We start from the raw sequence: 18,738 nt of genomic DNA, 5'->3' as shown, positions 1-18,738 counted from the left end.
CCAGAGGGCACTGTTGCTGCTTTCTGCCAAACAGCCAGTTTTCTAGGGCTGCTGCATGATGTCATAGAAGAAAAAATGAAAACCATGAAGAAAACTATTTCAAAATAGATATTTAATGCAATCTTTAGGTCAAAGAAAACTTGTTTTTACAGTTTCTGCAGTGAACCACCTGCCTGAATAGGACCAGCACAGTCTGGTTTTAAAGACCCCCAATTTCCTCCTACTGGCACAGTTCTCCTTGATTTATTGATTTGTATATGCTACTTATGCACCATAAGCATCTCATTCTTGAAATTTCCATCACCTCCACTGTTGCCAATTTAGCTGCCAGAAGAGGCAGAGAAGGGTGCCCCCCACCCTGTGCAGGGGTTCTTGACCATCAAGGAACTGGGCAACCTCATGATGCTCTGGAACCCGTGGGTGTGTGTAAATATATATCTCACAAGACTACATAAATTATATGAGGTCCGTGGACCCCCAAGGCTCCCCTGTGGTTTTTAAGGCTACAGGTTAAGGAACTGGTGTGCTAATAACTTGAGCAATGTAATGGCCCTAGGGAAACACTGACACAGGTCAGGTGAAGGAGAGTTGGATTAACTACACTAACAAAGAACAGTGGTTGAATCTATGATTTCTGACTCTGGTAGGAATTAGTTCTCAGAGCCTTCCTGCATTTTCAAGAGAAGTACTTAACCTAGGCAGCTGTAGATGGAGAGTAACTGCTGTACTGGTAACATGCAGGGTTTCTATCCGTCACCTAACCCAGCCCTCCACGAACCAGCTTCACTTGCAGAAAGGGGCATTTCAAATTTCCGTTCGATTCTAATGGAAAGGTCAGCTTTTCTTAAAGAGAAAAGTACTTAAGTATTGGACAACAAAGCTAAGTCTTTGGATCACTTAGTGATTTCAAGTCCGATATTCTGTCTCTAACATGTTAAAATAAAGAGTTGGCCCACAAGTTTTATCTCCTGCTTGTACTAAGAAAGCAAGTTTACCAGGAGCCTCACCTAGACATCCAGGAACTCCTAGCATTATTGGAGTGGCGGGGGAGGGCTTAGAAGGGAAGCCAGTATTACTGAAAACTTGACATGTAGAAATGAAATGATTCTTTCAGTTATCTAACAAATTGCTAAATTAGGCTTATACTTTTGCTCGCATACTTCTGAAAGGCCATCAAGGGGCAGATGCTAAGCTCTGCCTGTAGCCACTTTCTCCTCCTCCAAATACCCAGCAACTGGTTAAGAAAGAAAAGGCATTAGGAAGCAAGTACTGAAGATAAAACTGAATGTATTTTACCTGAACTGTATTTCGAAGCATATTAAAACCTGGGGGGGGGGGGGGGACAATTTCTTCAAGTCTTTTGGCAAACTGGTAAATTTAACATTTTCAATGACACATTCAGCACGATTTTGAACCTCTAGAAATCACACTGAAACTGTTAAGATTTACAAACATTAAATTTATTATAACTAGAATGACTGTAATGGGTCTCAGATTTGGCCACCTCATAGCTCCGCTTAAGGAGGGTTTTTTAACAGAAAAATGCATTATAACTTGGTCAAATGACTTGCACATTAAGAAACAACATCTAAGGAGGAAAACAAGAAAAGCAACCCTTCAGTTTCACATAATTAAAGAACAGGAGAAAGCACACAAGCAACATCATAGCTAAATTTACCAAACCAAAGCCAGGGGGATTTTCTCTTCTGATTATGTGTCATAAAAAGGTCCGCTGTCTTATATACACATGTATATAATGTTACATTCCAGCACTGTAAAAAGTCCCCTTCGCCCCCTCCCCCCAAAAGTTTTCAGTCTAGTCGCCGAACTTGGAGAGCGGCGCTCGCTCCTGCTGTCGGTGCAGTTCGTTCTCGGTCAGCAGCTGGAGGTTCTCGGCGCGTAGCCGGTCCAGCTCCAGCTCCAGCTCCCGCACTCGCGCGTCGACGCCACCCAGCCGCTTGCTTTCCAGCCGCAGCCGGTTATTTTCGTCCTCCTTGCGCGAGAGGCACTTCTCCAGCTCCAGGTACTCTTTGATGAGCTCCTGCTTGCTCATGTTCTGCAGGCTCTCGGCGTGGTACCGTTCGTACGTCTCCGAGAAGTCCCGCTGCAGAAACTCGCTGCCATCCCCTCCCATGCCATCGCTGCCCCCGTCCTCCTCACCAGCTTCTTCCAGAAAGTCCTCATCGCTGGTGTCGTCGGATTTGGCGGCTGCCCGCTTGGGGTAGAGGCCGGTTTTGAGGTCAGGCTCCTCCTGATCGTGGTCATCCATGAGGAACTGCGTGGTGTTATAGGGCGCGACCGGCTGGCCCTTGGCGAACATCTCAGCTCGAACCCGCGAAGCTCGCAGGCTCTGCTTCTCGTCGAACTTTTTCTTCTCTTCCCAAGTCAGCTTGTAGTATGGCTTCCAATGCCGCTTCTTCTTGGAGGGGCGTCTCCGATGTTTTTTCTTGCCCAGTTGTCTCTGCTGCTGTCCCCATGCTTCCTCGCCTCCAGCGGCAGGAGCCCCCAACTTGGTGGCCTCCGAGTCATGACCTGGCAGGACGAGGGACTCGGACATCGGTTCCCCCTCCACCGACGGGGAGGCCCCGCCAGTAGACAGGTCCTCCCCATTCTGGCCCTTCTCGCCCGTTTCCAGGCAGCTCGATTCTGAACAGTCACTGGTCTGCAGGGGGGGCGGCTGGAGCTTCAGGCCCCCTTCTCCCTCCTTCCCCGGACGGCCAGCGGGCTGCGGGGACGCTCTCGATTGCCACCTACTGTCCTCCTTGGGCACCCGTTCCTCCGCGCCTGGGGGGCGCTCAGAGTTCTGCTCCTCATGGACAACAGCAGCACCTGTACAGTTGCTAGTTTGAGGCTGGTGTTGATGTTCTGACCAGAGTGGCTCGGCCATGGCTTAGTAGAGTCCTCTTCTGAAGTTTGAGAAATTTTGGCTTAAGGAAAAGACGTTTTTCTTTCTTTTCAGAAAATGTCCAGCAAAGTCCTCTTCGGCCGGTAATTACTGCAGTGACGCCTTTCGTCCGTCTTGTCAGCAAACTCCAATCGCAACTTGGAGTTAAGTCAGTAAAGGGTTAAGCGCTCACAAGCGTGGCCACTAGCAGGTCCAAGGGGGTGCAGCGGCGGGCACAGTACGTGATGTTCAGAGGGGTGGGCTGCACGCCTCCCCGCCGAGCGCTCCCACGATGGAGGAGTTGGTGGGCAAGGAGGTGAGGTTTAAGTCCAGTGGGTTAAACCCAGCCCCGAAGGGGTTAAAACTACCCGATGACGCTGCCTCCGAGGGGCCGAATCCACAAAGGGTTAAATCCCCTGCCGCAGAGTCCACAAGGGGTTAAAGTCCCAGAGCTACCTCCTCCCACTTCCACGGGTGTCGCTCCAACCCGAGCTCCCAGTTCCCCAGGCCGGGCCGGAGCCTTAGCCGAGGACAGACAAACTCATCTCCCCTCTGGCTCGATGCTCCGCTCAGTTCTCCTCCGCCTCCTCCTCCTTTCCTCCCTCCTCCCTCCCCCTTCAGACAGCTCTTCTTCCGCCTCCTCCTCTGGCTTCCCCTCCCAACCTGACTTTCCACCTGCCAACTTCCAACTGCTGTCTCCCAGCCCTCAGCGCCTCTTATATATAGAAGCCTGCTAGCCCCGCCCGTGCGCATGCGTAACGGAGTCCCCGTGTGGGGCTGCCGGGAGTCGTAGTCCCCTTCCTTCGGACCCGCCGTCCTCGCGCGCCGTGCAACGTAGCCAATCGCAGAGCGCGTAGGGGGCGTCTCCCAGACCGCCTCCTTCCATCGCTGTGCAGTCGCTGAAGAAACGTGAGCGGTCATTGGGCAAGAGTTATTCGTCTCTCTGAGGAGGGAAGACCAATCGCAGAGGAGCTGGGGCGGATTCTGGACCATACCATTGTGCTTCAGGAATACAAGAAGATTCCAAGACCTTTGGGAGCCTGGACAGAATATTTTTTATTAAAAGGTGCGTTTAAAAGACCACTGTCGTATTCTGTTCTCAGCGGAAAGGTTCCGATGGTCGTACACGGTTTTCATCTAGTGCAAAAATGGTTTGTCCCTAAAAAGTAGTCCCTAAAGTGTAAAAGAGGATTACGTTCTATAAAGAGAGATGTTAGTCATGATTACTGACATTGGATTCTTAAAATTACAATAACATCTCTAAGGCAGGTGACGAGTTCCTGGGAGAGAGATAAGCGGAAGGATATTGTGGACAAATATTTATTAAAAAAACGAAAAGCGCATGAAGAAGTAAACAAATGAAGAATTAAGAAGTGCCGCCTTAAAGGGACAGTGTGACGGTCTGTCGCGCATCAGCCTCAGACTAGGCCGCGGGAGATGAGAAGGGCGGGTTCGAGTCCTGCGTGACGTCGGCCCCAGGCTGCCCTGGGGACCCTTGGGTGAGAGCAGCGCCCTGGCCAAGAGCCTTCTCCATGCCAGAGGTGACAGCAAAATGGTCATCCGCGGCCTTGCATTTCGCCCGAGTCCATCGAAAGCGCGTGGTGGGGGTGAAGGACTCGCCCCGAACCCGGGATTCGGCCGAAGAAAATGGCCTCCCGGCTTCTGAGACGGCACCCTTTCCCCAGCAGCGACCGGAGTGCTCGGGCCTGTTGATGCACGCCTCCGTGGGGAGGGAACCAAAGCCAATGCGTTTCCGAAAGAAGCGGGGGTGTTGTCCCGAGATGAGCCGAGGACTGGAGGCCGCCCCTGAAAATGGTGTGCTGGGCCCAGGGCCGCAGGGCGATTGGGCGTGAAGTGGGTCCTATACCCACGGAAAGGAGCTCAGACTCTGATCTCCCACTTGAAGGACCCTGAAAACTCCCTTTAATCCCCTTGGCGTAATTACCGCTTCTCCCTTTGCTTGAGTCCCCAGTGACCCGTGCTTCTTATTTCTTCTCACATCCCAGCCGTGATTCAGTGAGGTTCTATGCACAGAAGGATTTGACCACCACAGCCACGTGAGGCAGTCCAGAATTTAGCCTCCATTTTAGATATAATAAAGCTCCAAGACTTGGAGAAATAAAGTGACTTATCCAAGGTCACCCGACAATTAGATGGCAGATCAAACTAGAACTCATCACTCGTGTCTTCCTGACACCCGATACCATTTGTTTTTGTCAGAAACACAAAATCCAAGGCCTGGAAAGCTGGCTCAGCCGTTAAGAGCACTGGTACCCCACGTGGAGCCTCACAGCTGTCTCCAGATCCAGGGGACCTGATGCCCTCCGTGAGCACCAGGCACGGACATGGTTCACACATACACGCAGTGGGGGAAAACCTCAGATACATAAAATAATAAAAATAATTTTAAAACAAAACACAAAATCCCCCCCCCCCCAACTCTGGATTGTTTCTTTTTATTTCCAGCAACTTCAAATGGTTGCAAACAATGCCTATGGCAGTTATTTGTTGGAGAAAAAAGATAGGTTTTGAGTTTCAAGTTGCTCACACTACACTAAGAAACCCAACCGCAGTGAGCCAAAATGGCAAGTAAAGGGAATCTATGTTGCAACTTTGTGAGCCAAGCGGCTTGGGACTTGGGAACTTGTGGACAGGTGGTGTGGAGCAACTGACTTGGAAGTAGCGTGAAGGACATTTTACTTTGTCTTTGGTATATAGTGTAGTTTTTCCTGAGACTCAGACCCTCCTGCCTCAACCTCCACAGTAATTGCAACTATAGGTGCGTGTCATCTCCCGGGTTAAAGGCCTCTTCTAAAGAGTAAAAAAAAAGGTTTAGGACCTTCAGAGCGATGATGGGCGTGGGGGAGGGAGGAGCAGTCTGTCTGCAAGGCTGTCTCCCAGGGGAGAGCAAGCAGGAGCGCCCCCGAGGAACATTCAGATGTTTTGAAAATTACCAGTCTAGCTTGTTTTCCATGTACTTCCAGAAACTCATGTCTGTCTGAAAATCCTGCTTTTTCTCTGTCTTCACCCCTTACTTAGGAGGCACCAGGGACGAAGAACAGAGAGGAAAAGGGGGAATGGGATGTGGGAGAAGATGGCTCGGTAGATGAGAGCAAACAACCATGTGGCAGTTCACAACTCTTAAGTCCAGTTCCAGGGTAGCTGGTGCTCTCTGCTCACCTCCACAGTGCCAGGCACACTAGGTACAGGGACACAAAAGCATAAAATGTAGCCGGGCGGTGGTGGTGCACGCCTTTAACCCCAGCACTTGGAAGGCAGAGCCAGGCGGATCTCTATGAGTTCAAGGCCAGTCTGGTCTACAGAACTAGATCCAGGACAGGCTCCAAAACTACACAGAGAAATCCTGTCTCGGGGGTGGGGGTGGGGTTGGGGAGTTCAGGTTGAACCTAGACTAAGTTTTCTCGACAGGGCTAAGCAGTGGGGTCTCCTGCTGCAATCGCCAGGCTGTAGAACCCCAGAACCTCTAGCCCTTTGACGGGCATTTTCCGCTCCCGTTGTCAAACCTCTCAACTGCGTTATGATGAAAAGACACAAGTCGATCCAGACCCAGAACAGTGAATCTTTTAGTCCAAGTTTGCAGAGCCAGCAAATGAGTTGTGAGGCTCTTGTCCTGCATCCTGGTCCCAGTTTGGCCGGCTCCCACTGCCCAGCTGATGTCGGCCTTGATCACAGGTTTTTCAACCTTTTTGCCTGTGACCCTGGACTGACTGCCCTGCAGTGCCTGTGCAGTGAGTGGTCTGTCCTTAGGGCTACCCGCCCTGCTGCTAAAGCTCCAAAGGTGACTGTATTTCCCCTGAGGCCTAAGGGCAGTTTGGGGAAGTGGTCAGATCCACAGTGTTAGGGAACTCCGAGGAACAGGTCTAGGCATCTCCAGTACCATCTCCTTTCCCAGAGAGCAAGGCAGAGCCTGGGGCCCAGGTGGTAGCTGCTGCCAATAGCTAGCCCTGTAGGCACTGAGTACAGGAGGTACCGGAGTGGCTAGTTTAAAGCTGAATCCCGGCTAGTGGCTGGACCCAGATAGGCACATCAGCGTGGACACGGGCCACCTAGGCAGTTAGCAAAAGTTCCAAAGGCCAAGCAGCTCAAGAGGTCTGTGCAGGCACTAGGTCCAACACACCACCGCTGGGTACCCCAATCCTTAGTGCAGAGTGCAGTTGGGCCAGCGACCCCTCCCTCTGGGGCGGGGCCAACCAACGCCCAGCTCCGGGTGAGAACTCCAGGCCTGCAAGCGCGTCCCGCCCCCCACCCCGTGCTCTCTGACCCCAGTATGAGGCCGGTTTTCTCCCGGTTCCTCTAGGGAGGAGGGGAGGCATCCCTTAAAAGGAAGCCCTAGCTTCTGCAGGGCACTTGGGGAGGGAGTGGGACCGGACTGGTGTCTCGCGCGACCCGCCCGTTTCCCGCTCTTTCCGTGGGCGCCCAGACGGCAGACTGAGGTTTTCTTTTGTTTAATGAAGCGTTCAGTTGCACGTGAATCTTCAGTGAAGTCCTGAGCGCGATGTGTACTTGTGCGTGCGTGCGGGGCGTCCCAGCCCCCAGCCTGCACACTCCTCCCCGGTCCTCCGGGCTCCAGTCTTTCCTGTAACCTTCCAGCCAATCAGTCTTCAGGCCAGGTCCAAGTCCCAACTTGCCCAAGCGCTCGGCGGGAGCAAAGTCAGGTGACCCAGCGGGTGGGGTCGGAGGGTGCTCACCGCCAACCCCAGGGCTAGGATGTGCACCAGGACAGCAGGCAGCCCGACAGCCTGGGGACCTGGGCGTGGGTGCGAGCTGTAGGGGAAGGTGGGGCTTTATGGGGTCCCCACTAAAGGAGGGAGTGCCAGGGTGAAGGAGGGCAGGAGGGGGATTTCTAATGCTGTTTCCCTAACCCTAGGGAGGCTCAGGATACAGCAGGACGTGTGCGGACTCCTCAAAGCCTTCTCGGTTGCTAGAGAGACCCTTTTCTTTAGTCACCTCTTCTGGGTCCGAAACTGTCGGAAGAGCCACTGGACAACGAAGGGCCACAGGATAAAGAAGAGCAGCGTGGGAGCCGAAAGCCCCAGGGGCCAAAGCCGAGTCCTGGGTGGCCTCTGCAGCCAAGAGGGAAGGAGTCAGAAGCCAGCCAGCCCAGGTTCATACCATATTCCCTTTTTTTACTTTGCTTGCTTTTTTTTTTTTTTTTTTTTGGTGTTTCGAGACATGCTTTCCTTGTGTAGTTTTGGTGCCCTTCCTGGAACTCACTCTGTAGATCAGGCTGGCCTCGAACTCACAGAGATCCGCCCGGCTCTGCCTCCCCAGCCCAGATTCAGTACAGCCTAGTAGCTTGCTTCCAGACTCATTCTGCTTGGCCTCCCTGAGACTGGGAAGGTGCTCCACGTGCCTGCGGTGCTCCCCTCCCCCATTCTCTCTCACACAGGGGGCCAATCCCAGGTGATAAGGAGAGATTGTAGGAGAGACTAGCTTCCCAGCCGGCTCCTCCAGGCTGCAAAAGGACCCGGCTAGTAGGAATCAAGACCTGTACTGTAAAGCACATACCACATATTTCAAACAAGGGCCCGGGGTTCTCAGATGTTAGTTTCTAAATCTCTATTCTAGAAGGAGCTGGGACTCCTGGGAGGAGTAGCTGATTGTAGGGCCGGGACAGGGAAGGTGAGGCAGTGAGACATCTTGTACTAAAAAAGCTAGAGAGCCCCTAAAGATGAACTAAGGGTCTAAGAACAGGATCTGGCTTGAAAGGATCTCCAAAGTTGTGACAGTCTAGTTAAAAACAACAACAAAAAAAAGGTAAGGAGCTGATAAGATAGTTCATTGGCTAAAGCCTGCCATACACCCCTGACTACCCGAGTTCAATCCCCAGAGCCTACAGAACGTTTTCCTCTGACTTATACGCGCGCGCGCGCACACACATGTGCACACACACACACACACATACACACCAGTGCTGTGGAGGCTGTAACTCCACCGGGAGGTTCTAACAACAAGGTCAGCACTACACAGACATGGTGCATGGACATACGTGTTCAGGAAAAATACTCGTGTACATAAACACACAAAAAGAGCTGGATATATGGCTCTGTGGTAGGCACTTGCCTAGCATGTGAGGTGCTGGGTTCAAACCCCAGAACTTCAAAAAGCAAAAGAATGGTTACAGATGATTAAATGACGAATCTTTAAACTTCAGGAGTCTGTGACAGTAAGAAAACTAGAAATTATACCACTGAGGAGGCTCGCCAGCGATTCCTTGCTTTAAATATTAATTAGGGTCTGGGGAGAGCGCTTAGCAGTGAAGAGCACTTGTTGGTCTTGAAGACAGGCTAAGTTTGGTTCCCAGCACCCACATGATGACTCACAGCCATCCATAACTTCAGTTTCAGGGGACCCGACACTCTCTTGAACTTCATGGGCACAAGGCACAAACATGTTACACAGACATGCATGCCGGCAAAATACTCATAGACATAAAATTAATGTTAACAAAGAAATAATTAAAAAGCCCAGGCTGGGGTTGCAGCTCAGTGGTGAGGCACTTTCTAGCATGTGCAAGGCCCTGTACTCCACCCCAGCACCGTAAAAAAACAAAAGATAAAGAAGATGAGCCAGGCGGTGGTGGCATACGCCTTTAATCCCAGCACTCGAGAGGCAGAGCCAGGTGGATCTCTGTGAGTTCAAGTCCAGCCTGGTCTACAGAGTGAGATCCAGGACAGACACCAAAGCTACACAGAAACTCTGTCTACAAAAACAAAAACAAACAAAACAAAGAAAGAAAGAAAGAAAGGAAGAAAGGAAAAAAAAGAAGAAGATGGGCATGGAGGCCCTTGCTTGTAATGCTAGCACTCAGGAGGCTGAGGCAGGAGGATCATGGGTGAATTCTAAGGCTAGACTGGCCTACATATCAGGACCCTGTCTCAAAGAAAAAGAAAAAAGCGAAAAGGAGGAAGAGGAGGAAGAACAGGGTCCTGTTTCAAAAAAGAAGTAGAAAAAGAAACCTTGTTTTTCTGTGGTTAACTTGTTTCAGGAAAACCTTACAGAAAACAAAATGTTCACCTGTTGGAGGAGTAAGAGAATTGAAAATCAGATTTTTGCAAGCACTAAATAAATTGCTATCCAGGCAAAGATGAGCAGTTGTCAAACACAGTATGGCAAATAGTTGATGAACTGGATATTCCATGGCTTCAAAAGGAAAACTTGACATCATGGAGTTGGGGCCAGACTGTCTCCCTGCATCCAGACCAGCAGTACACACTAGACTCACTAGTGGTAGAGGGCCAGACACCACCTGTCCCATCATGAGTGTCCCCTGATGTGAGGGATATCACTCTGAGATGGCTTGTTTGTAAAACAATAATGGCTTTGTTTTATTTATTTGTGTGTGGGGCTGCTGTGTGTGTGTGTGTGTGTGTGTGTGTGTGTGTGTGTGTGTGTGTAGGGGGTACCTATCACAGTATGACTCCCTGGAGCTGAAGTTCCAGGCATTTCTGAGCTGCCTGACATGGGTGCAAGGAAGTGAACTTGGGGTCTCTGGATGAATAGGAAGCACCCTTTTTTTTTTTTTTTTGTGGAGCTGAGGATCGAACCCAGGATCTTGTGCTTGCTAGGCAAGCGCTCTACCATTGAGCTAAATCCCCAACCCGGAAGCACTCTTAATAGCTGATCAATCTTCCCAGCTCCCAGCTTTCTGTTTTCAATTTATTGAAGGTCTTATTTTCTAGTTCAGGATGGCCTGGAACTCACAGCAACCCTCCTGTCTCATCCTCCAAAGTGCTAGGATTACAAGTGTAAACTACATTGGGCAGCAGAGGGAAGGAGACAGAGGCAGGCAAATCACCATGAGTTCAAGACCAGCCTGGTCTACATAATGAGTTCTAGGCTAGCCAAAGCTACTCAGTGAGACTCTGTCTCAAACAGAACAAAACAAACAAACAAAAACACCCCCCAAAAAACCCCAAAACAAACAAACAAAAACCCAAGGGCTAGCTAGATGACTCAGTAGTTAAGAATACTTGCTGTTCTTGCAGAGGACCTGGCATTCACGTGGCAGTTCACAACTGTCTTTGATCCCAGTTTCAGGGGATCTAACACCCTCCTCTGACTTTTGAGGATGCCAGGCACACATGTGGTACACAGACTTCCATGCAGGCAAAACACTCATACACATAAAATAAATGTAACCAAAAAACCAAAACACTAAAACCAAAAACCAATGTAAGTCACCACACTTGTCTCTGATGGAACCTTGACCAGAATGCTTAGCGGGATATTAAACCAGTCTTTGTATCTCATACTCATTTCACGGGAAATACAGCATAAAGGAAACCAGACATGACTAGACCCCCAAAGTGGGACACTCTACATGCCCCTATGCCAGGACTAGTTTAGGCTGAGGGATGTTAGCTGCTGAGCTGAATGCCCTAGGTTGGGCACCTGCCTTCCTGCAAAGTCAACAACAGCAATAATGAGGATGAACTACGGACAGTGTGACCCTGCACTGGACCACAGCAGCGGAAAAGGCAGTTCACGACAACTCGGATCATCTGAGCTTGGACTGGGTATCTGGTGATATGAAAGAATAGTAATGAAATATATTCAGAGTAGAACTTTATGTGTGTACACACACACACACACACACACACATATATACTTTTTTTTTTTTTTCTTTTTGACTGGCTTAGGACTCAGTGTGTAGCTTAGGCAAGCCTCAGATTTCATGGATCCTCCTGACTCTGCCTCCAGGGTGTTAGGATTGTAGGTATGCTGTGACAATCTACTTAAAAAATGTTGGGAATCAAGCCTGGTGGCGGTGGCACACGCCTTTCATCCCAGCACTTGGGAGGCAGAGGCAGGTGGATCTCTTGAGTTCAAGGACAGCCTAGTACAGCCAGGGCTACACAAAGAAACTCTGCCTCGAAAAACTTGAAAACAACAAAATGCTTAGGATCAATGAGCTGGGTTAGCATGAAAGGATGCTTGCAGCCAGGACTGACGACCCTACTCTAATCTCCAGGACTCGAATGGCAATTGTCCTGTGACCTCCACGAGTGCTCCAGGGCGTGCATGCATGCACTCGCACAGTCACCCCGCCCCCCATTTTAGCGAGGCCTGATGTCACAGGTCCGTGATTTCAGTTAGGTAGCAAATGTTAGGTTTAAACTTCTCTTTCCCCGTTTTGGGTGGTGCTAGGTTGAGTCCACGGCTCCTAGGGAAATGCCCCATTGCTGAGCTGTCTCCCCAGCCACTCTCTAACTATAAAACCTTGTCTCAAATAATAAACAAGCTGATGATGTGACTCAGTGGTAGAGCCCTTGCTTAGAAATCCCTAGTACAAGATGGGGGGGGGGTGGCTTGGGGTGGGGAATCCTTGGCATTTCAAGTGGGTAAAAGGTAAAACAGAGAAATGATGCTGTGGGGGAGGGGAGGCAGTGTTGAAATCCCTGTCACCAGGGCTCAGATCCACCATGCTCAGTAGGTTAGGGGTCACACCAGAGATCTCCAAATAGAGCGAGCAGGCCCACGCCTGTTTTAGACACCCTTTAACCAGGCTTTTCACTAGGGTGGATACCAGGAGACTTGGGGCCACCCCGTGCTTCATCACTCACAATTAACCATCACAACAATAACAGGAGAGCCCATTGGAGGAGATTGCCAGGTACTGGGGACTGAAAAAGCAGTTCAGTAAAGGTTGCCCACGTTATGTGCCCCCGGGTAAGCAAAATCCTCAGGCCTCAATTTCCTCTTCTGCAAAAGGGAAATAAAGTCAGAAGTGGTGGGAAAGGCCTGTAATCTCAGCTTTGGGAGGCTGAGGCAGGAGGATTGTAAATTCTAAGCCTTTGGGCTTTGGGCTACATAGCAAGATCATGCTACAAATAGACATATATATATATATATATGACAGAAAAAGAGGAGGAGGAGGAAGGAGGGGAAGGGAGGGAGAGGATAGCAGTAAATCAGCAGCAAGGCAAAGAACTGGTCTAGATTAAAAAACACTTGGGGCTGGAGAGATGGCTCAGAGGTTAAGAGCACTGTCTGCTCTTCCAGAGGTCCAGAGTTCAATTCCCAGCACCCACATGGTGGCTCACAGCCATCTGTAATGAGATCTGGCGCCCTCTTCTGGCCTGCATATATACATGCAGGCAGAACATTGTATGAAATACAGACCATTGTATACATAATAAATAAATCTTAAAGCAACAACAACAAAAAACATTTATGACAGGCGGTGGTGGCGCACTTCTTTATCCCAGCACTCGGGAGGCAGAGGCAGGTGGATCTCTGTGAGTTCGAGGCCAGCCTGGTCTAGAGTGAGTTCCAGGACAGCCAGAGCTATTACACAGAGAAACTCTGTCTCAAAAAAAATCGGAAAAAAATAAAAACAAATGAAAATAAAAAACATTTAGGCCAGCTGGGTGGTGGTGGCACATGACTTTAATCCCAGCAGTGGGGAAGTAAAGGCCTGAGGATCTCTGTGAGGGGTAGTTCCAGGACAGCCAAGGTTATACAGAGAAACCCAAAAAAGCAAAGCAAAAACAACAACAACAAAATAACAACAAGAAGAAAAACAACAACAACAGGCGGCCAGGCAGAGCGGTTCATGTCTGTAATCTCAGCACACCCAAAGCTGAGACAGGCAGATTCCCAGAAAAAAACGGCCCAGGCTACATACCGAGTCCCTGACCAGCCTAGGTTACAGGCTTGAGTCCCTGTCTCAAAGAACACAAATGAAAACACAACAAAAGGATACTTGGAATAGGAGTGGAAGCCCGGCGGCAGTGGCAAGCCTTTAATCCCAGCACTCGGGAGGCAGAGCCAGGCGGATCTCTGTGAGTTCGAGGCCAGCCTGGGCTACCAAGTGAGTTCCAGGAAAGTCGAAAAGCTACACAGAGAAACCCTGTCTTGAAGATTAAAGAAAAAAAGAAAAGGACTGTAACTGTGCTCTGAACTGTTCTGCATGAGACGGGGTGCAGGGAGATGAAAGGTGCAAAGTTGAACTGTTGGAGGTAAACCCTAAATCTAGGAATGGGGTGCCAACTGAGGGCCCACAGTGACCCCATCCCCAGTGCAAAATGCAGACACTTGGTGGCCCTTCCAACTCTGGGGAGTGACTCCCTGCTTGGTTTTTCTTGGGCAGAGCTGGTTGACCAGTGAAGGGTCCCTCTTTCCTAGTAGGCTCTTCCCACACTCCCCCCTCCCCCCATCCATGGCTTCCCTGACCGGAATAGAGGCATAGAGCAGCGGCCAGGTGGAGTCATGGGCTACACAGCGGAATGAGGATTCCAGAGGAGAGCTGCCCAATCTTTTAGTGAAGGAGGCAGGCACTCACCTGCTCACGTGGCTGGGGCTGGCTCTCCAGGCTCTGCAGTCTCCTCTGGACATTCCTCATGCTTTCCTGCATGGCCCGGACTGTCCCCACCAGCCACCTGTCCAATTCCTGGGGCCCCATCAGGCTGCCTTCCGACCCCTCTGTGGAGCATAGACACAGGGAAGGGGACTCAGGAGACAATCTGCACAAGCTGGGGCAGGTCCAGAGAAGTGTAAGAGTGTTCTCCCTGTCCCCAGTGAGGTCTTTACAGGTCCAGCCGTTCAGAGGATTGGGTAATGCTGGGACAGGGCTCCATCCTAGCACTGCCCTGATTAGCTGTGTGACTCTGGGCAAATCTTCTGCTTCTCTGAGACTTGTTTTAGCTCCTGAAAATTAGGGGAAGATGTCCCCTTCCTCAAGCGCCTGGTCTGCTCGGGGGAATAAACAACCAGTTCATGAAAGTATCCCTTTTTGCAATTTAGCACACAGGAAGTTCTAGACAGGGATAAAGCAGACAGAACTCACTGGCTTCCTCTGAGAATTCAAATGGGAGACACAGAGAAAGGACAAGACAACTTCCCAGTGCCATGCACCTGTGTCTGTAAGTTGCCTTTGCTGAGGGTCAGAGGCCGGCAACCTCGGGAAGAGGCAGGACAGAGATTTTGCTCTCCTAGGCAGGCTTTTGGCTGTTGGGTAGCCCTCCCAGGCTGCTCCCAGTGGGCCCACTGGACTTTCACCTTTGTCCTAAGAAAGCAACCCAGAGAAGGCTGGGGGTACCAGGACTATGGGCGGGGTAGAGAGTTCACCTTTCTCACTGGGGGACTCAGGGCTGCTTCTGGTGTCCCTCTCTCTGCCAGCGGCTCCCCTCTGCTCTGCCCAAACCTGCTGAGATGAGTCCCAGGTTTCAGGGTGGAGGTGGGGCAGCTCTGACACAGCGGGAACAGGAGACAAGAGAGCCGGTCTCACCAACTCTGGTTCCAGCTGCTCCAGGGAGTCACAGAAAACCTCCAGCTCCAAGTCCCTGGGTGGCGGGGACTCTGGGAGAGGGGAAAGGAAAGGCTCTTGCGAAGGGCAGCTGCACTGGGGTTGGGGTTCCTGATCCAGAGGGAGGGGAGAGCAGGCAGCTGAGTACCAAACCCTTCCTTAGGGGACCTAGAGTTCTTGCCATAGTGGGTACGATGGGCCCAAGACATGAGGCCCTGCAAACAGTCTCAGAGCCACCCCTTGGCCTCTGAGAGCACAGGAAGTCTCTGTCCCTGGACATATGATATAAAGGGGACAGTGTGGCAATGAGCTTCTCCTCTCCAGAAGGTGCCCCCTTCTCTAGGTCTGGCTCTGTGTCTCTCCTGCCCGACACTAACCTGGACTTGGAGGTACTGGCTCCTTGGGGAGACAAGAAGGCTCTGGAGCAGTCTGATGGTCTCTATGCAGCACAGGCTCTTTCCAACCTGTCAAGACACAGTCCTCAGAGGGGGCAGGGAAGAGGCTGGCATCTTCAGTGAGATCAAGTCCCTAGTCCCCATTAGTCATGCATACTAGCTGATAACTAGCCCAACAGGGGCACTGACTGAGGTCCTTACAGATGCCACACCTGTGGCCCTTTGCTCCCACTGCTCCACAGCAGCCATCCACCAGCCTACACCTGAGACAGTTCATTCTGTGTTTTCAGGGCTCCCATCCTGGAGATCTGACCTGTGACCCTTCTCAGGAAGGTGTCTGGGGGCCTCGGCATGTCAGGGATCACCTGGTACAGGGGCTCGAAATAGCCAAACATATCCTCTGCCACCTCGCCCAGGGGCACTGTGTCGATCACCTGTGCAGAAAGGGTTCTAATGGGACAGGCTGGCCCCTCCCATTGCCACCCCCCATTCCCTTCGGGCCCAGCCTCTCCCCTAACTACGCCTTTTCATGCACCTCCACTTGTATCCGTCAGGGCCAGACAGGATGGGGAGAAAGGGTAACAGGCGGTTTCCAAAAGGAAGAGTGAGGAGCAAGCTGCCCTTAGGGACTGAGCACCACAGCCCCCCAGCCCCCCAGCCCCCCCCCCCCCCCCCCCCCCCCGCAACCCCCTTACCTTCTGTGCTACCAGCTTCATCTCAGAGATGTAGGCGGACATGGCTTCCCTCCTGCTCATCTTGCCCAGGCTGTTCCAGGCATCCCTAGGAGGCAGAGGGCTGTGAGAAGCTGGATGACAGCTGAGGCATTTTTACCCCGGGGGAGGGGGGCTCACCACTTGTAACGTCCAATGGGGTCCCAGAACCCAGGCCGGGGAACCAGGCAGGGCCCCATGGTAGCCTGCTTGTAGTAGCTGTAGAATCGCAGCATCTCCTCATAGGAGGGGCGGTACGAGCCTGAGTAGAGGGTTGGGAAGTAGAGGGCACCTCATCAGCCCCAGTTAGAGAGGATAAAGGCTGCACCTCGGGAGGGCAGAGGTGGCCACGGATCCCACCCATGGCATCTAGAACAGGAAGCAGAGAGGAACCCCACCAAAGCCTAGGAAGGAACTTGTCTGTAAACATTGCAGGGTTCAGGCCCGGTTCCATTTGGGGGTCGGAGCCTGCCTAACCATCCTGAACCCCAAAATGCCAGTCCCTACAGACTCACCATTCTTAGGCAGGTTCTGGATGACGCTGACGGCTGCCTGGAACTGTCTCTGGCAGTCGGGCTCTTCCTTCTCGGTGCCCATGCCGCTCCAAGCCCTGGAGTCCTACTTTGGAGCAACTCTGCAAGAGCGAGTATCAGTGTGACCAGGCCCCACGGTCCACGGTGGCACTATAAGCCACTGGTCCAGTTCCCGGAGAGGAAAACTAAGTCCCAAGACCCTGAGCGCTACCCCAGGAAGCCAGAAGTTGAGCTGAGGAGGGTCCTTCTCCTACCTCAAGGCAGCGTCAATGGACCCAGAGTGGCGAGGACCACCAGCGTGGCCATGGGTGGGAGGAAAGGCAGGCGGCAAGGGTCTCAGAGCCATTCACGTCCCCAGATGCACCTCTCCAGGTTGCCCATTTCCAATTCCTGAACGGGCGAATCAGCGAGCGAGGAGGAGTCAGAGTGGGACGAACACCCACCCTGGCTCCCTGCGCCCCGGACCCTCACTCACCCTTGGGCGCCCACTGCCGGGACACCGGGGTCCTCTTCTCGCCACTAGCCAGGAGTTTCCGATTGACCTCTGGGTCCAGAGGGGCAGGAATAGGGAGGGACGCCAAGCGAGAAGAAAATGAAGCCAATGAGAGGCACCGTTTCACATTCGGCTTCTACACCCTAACCAGTCAGAAAGGCTCTTTCAAGATTATGCAAATAGTTTCACCCTGCCTCTCCCGTGGAGGAGGGGCTAATTTACGGGTCGCACTCCGCACAGCCCGACAGCCAGCGGCGGGCTGCAGCGCCTCCCGGTGGACACACTGAACAGTCGCCGAGTCCTCGCGCCCCCTGCTGGACACTCCCGGGAATTGGTCGGCTGATGCTGGCCCCGCCTGTCCGGGACACGGCGAACCAGCTCCGGGAACACGTCTACGCTGGCAACAGAAGCGAGTCCTGGAGCCCAGCGTTCCGCAGAAGGGACACCGGAGCTGAGTTTTGGAAAAAAACAAGAATAAAGCAGAAAAATAACAAAAAAGAACATTCCTGGAAGGAATCAAAGATCAAAAGCAGAGGCGAAGGTTTGACGATTAGACAGTTCCAGACCGCAGAGATGGTGGGGACTCAAGCTAGCGTACGGAATTGCTGGGACTCGGATATATGGGGACAGAATACAGCGGGGCAAGTAGACAGCGATTCCAGGACCCGAGAAACCCCACGTTTAGCGTGGGGCGCCTGGCTGTTGGCCGCTGCCGAGTGCCAGCTCTCCACCCCTTCCCAAAGCTTGTGCTCGAGGGCCGCCCGGACATCCCACCCTTCGCAATCACAAGTGTACATCGAACACCGGCACCCATAAAAGGAGAGTTTCCACGGGCTGACGCCACCAACACCTTCTCAGAGTGCGGTGCAGATCCCTGGACCAAGGATGGAGTGTCGCTTTGGTGTACCAAGCCTCTTAAGCTTTGAGCCCCGGAACCAGTTTCTGGGACTCTCAACTTAGTCGCACCTCAGCCTTCAAATCAGTTAGCTGCCAGACGTCCACCTCTAAGGGTGGCTACTGGCCCGGAGCCGGGAGGTTAATCCATGACGTCACTGTCCCAGCTCCCTCCCCCAGCCCTGCGCAGCTCTGTTCTGGGGTTCTATGGGCTCTCCCCCGACCCCCAGGACCCTTTAGCCCAGGACGAGCCTGTATAGACCTGTGCCCTGTCTGGCTCCCAAAGGGACCCGGCGAAGGTGCATGGAGTAGGGTCCTGGGTCTTAACAGAGTCAGAGTCCCCAGAAAGAAGTGTCTGTGCCGGGGGACAGTCCTCCCCTCCTAGGGTATTCAATCCCCTCCTGCAGGGACTCCGGCCACTGGCGGGGAGGAGATCGGAGACCTCTGGGGACACGGAAAGGCGGACTCACTAGCAGGGGCGAACAGCTCCGGGCCCGGGGTCCCGCAGGCACCTCGCGCCGCCCACACTCGGCCTCGCTCCTCCCACCTCCACCTCGT

At 52.3% G+C, this 18,738-nt stretch overlaps 2 protein-coding genes across 8 annotated transcripts; both read right to left on the bottom strand.

Annotated features, from left to right (window-relative positions):
- Positions 1–1,438: 1,438 nt before the first annotated feature.
- Positions 1,439–3,501, bottom strand: Hexim1 (HEXIM P-TEFb complex subunit 1). The gene has a single exon (XM_036197415.1). The coding sequence runs from the start codon at positions 2,885–2,887 to the stop codon at positions 1,817–1,819; it is 1,071 nt and encodes a 356-aa protein (XP_036053308.1). The 5' UTR covers positions 2,888–3,501; the 3' UTR covers positions 1,439–1,816.
- Positions 3,502–7,334: 3,833 nt separating this feature from the next.
- Acbd4 (acyl-CoA binding domain containing 4) lies at positions 7,335–18,712 on the bottom strand. Of its 7 annotated transcripts, none has more exons than XM_036197352.1 (12): positions 18,651–18,712; positions 17,269–17,737; positions 17,048–17,183; positions 16,776–16,894; positions 16,402–16,522; positions 16,246–16,330; positions 15,864–15,984; positions 15,533–15,619; positions 15,138–15,208; positions 14,978–15,056; positions 14,193–14,332; positions 7,335–7,968 (listed from the first exon to the last, which is right to left on the bottom strand). In XM_036197352.1, the coding sequence occupies exons 4-12, from the start codon at positions 16,855–16,857 to the stop codon at positions 7,849–7,851; spliced, it is 906 nt and encodes a 301-aa protein (XP_036053245.1). In that variant the 5' UTR covers positions 16,858–16,894; positions 17,048–17,183; positions 17,269–17,737; positions 18,651–18,712; the 3' UTR covers positions 7,335–7,848. The 7 variants fall into 7 exon arrangements, with proteins under 7 accessions (XP_036053245.1, XP_036053246.1, XP_036053243.1 ...); XM_036197353.1 differs by having other exon boundaries at positions 14,978–15,053; XM_036197350.1 differs by having other exon boundaries at positions 14,978–15,208; positions 17,269–17,429; positions 17,509–17,737.
- Between the last annotated feature and the right edge of the window lie 26 nt (positions 18,713–18,738).

The sequence above is a fragment of the Onychomys torridus genome, chromosome 8, assembly GCF_903995425.1.
Source record: "Onychomys torridus chromosome 8, mOncTor1.1, whole genome shotgun sequence".
NCBI classification, from domain to species: Eukaryota; Metazoa; Chordata; class Mammalia; order Rodentia; family Cricetidae; genus Onychomys; species Onychomys torridus.
This window is presented reverse-complemented; position numbering and strand designations above follow the sequence as displayed.

Coding starts and splice junctions, on each gene's coding strand:
- Hexim1 (XM_036197415.1), bottom strand. CDS start 2,887: ATGGCCGAGCCACTCTGGTCAGAACATCAACACCAGCCTCAAACTAGC.
- Acbd4 (XM_036197349.1), bottom strand. CDS start 16,857: ATGGGCACCGAGAAGGAAGAGCCCGACTGCCAGAGACAGTTCCAGGCA. Junction 16,331..16,401: donor CCCATTGGACGTTACAAGTG/GTGAGCCCCCCT, acceptor TCTGCCTCCTAG/GGATGCCTGGAACAGCCTGG. Junction 14,333..14,977: donor TGAGTCCCCCAGTGAGAAAG/GTGAACTCTCTA, acceptor TATGCTCCACAG/AGGGGTCGGAAGGCAGCCTG.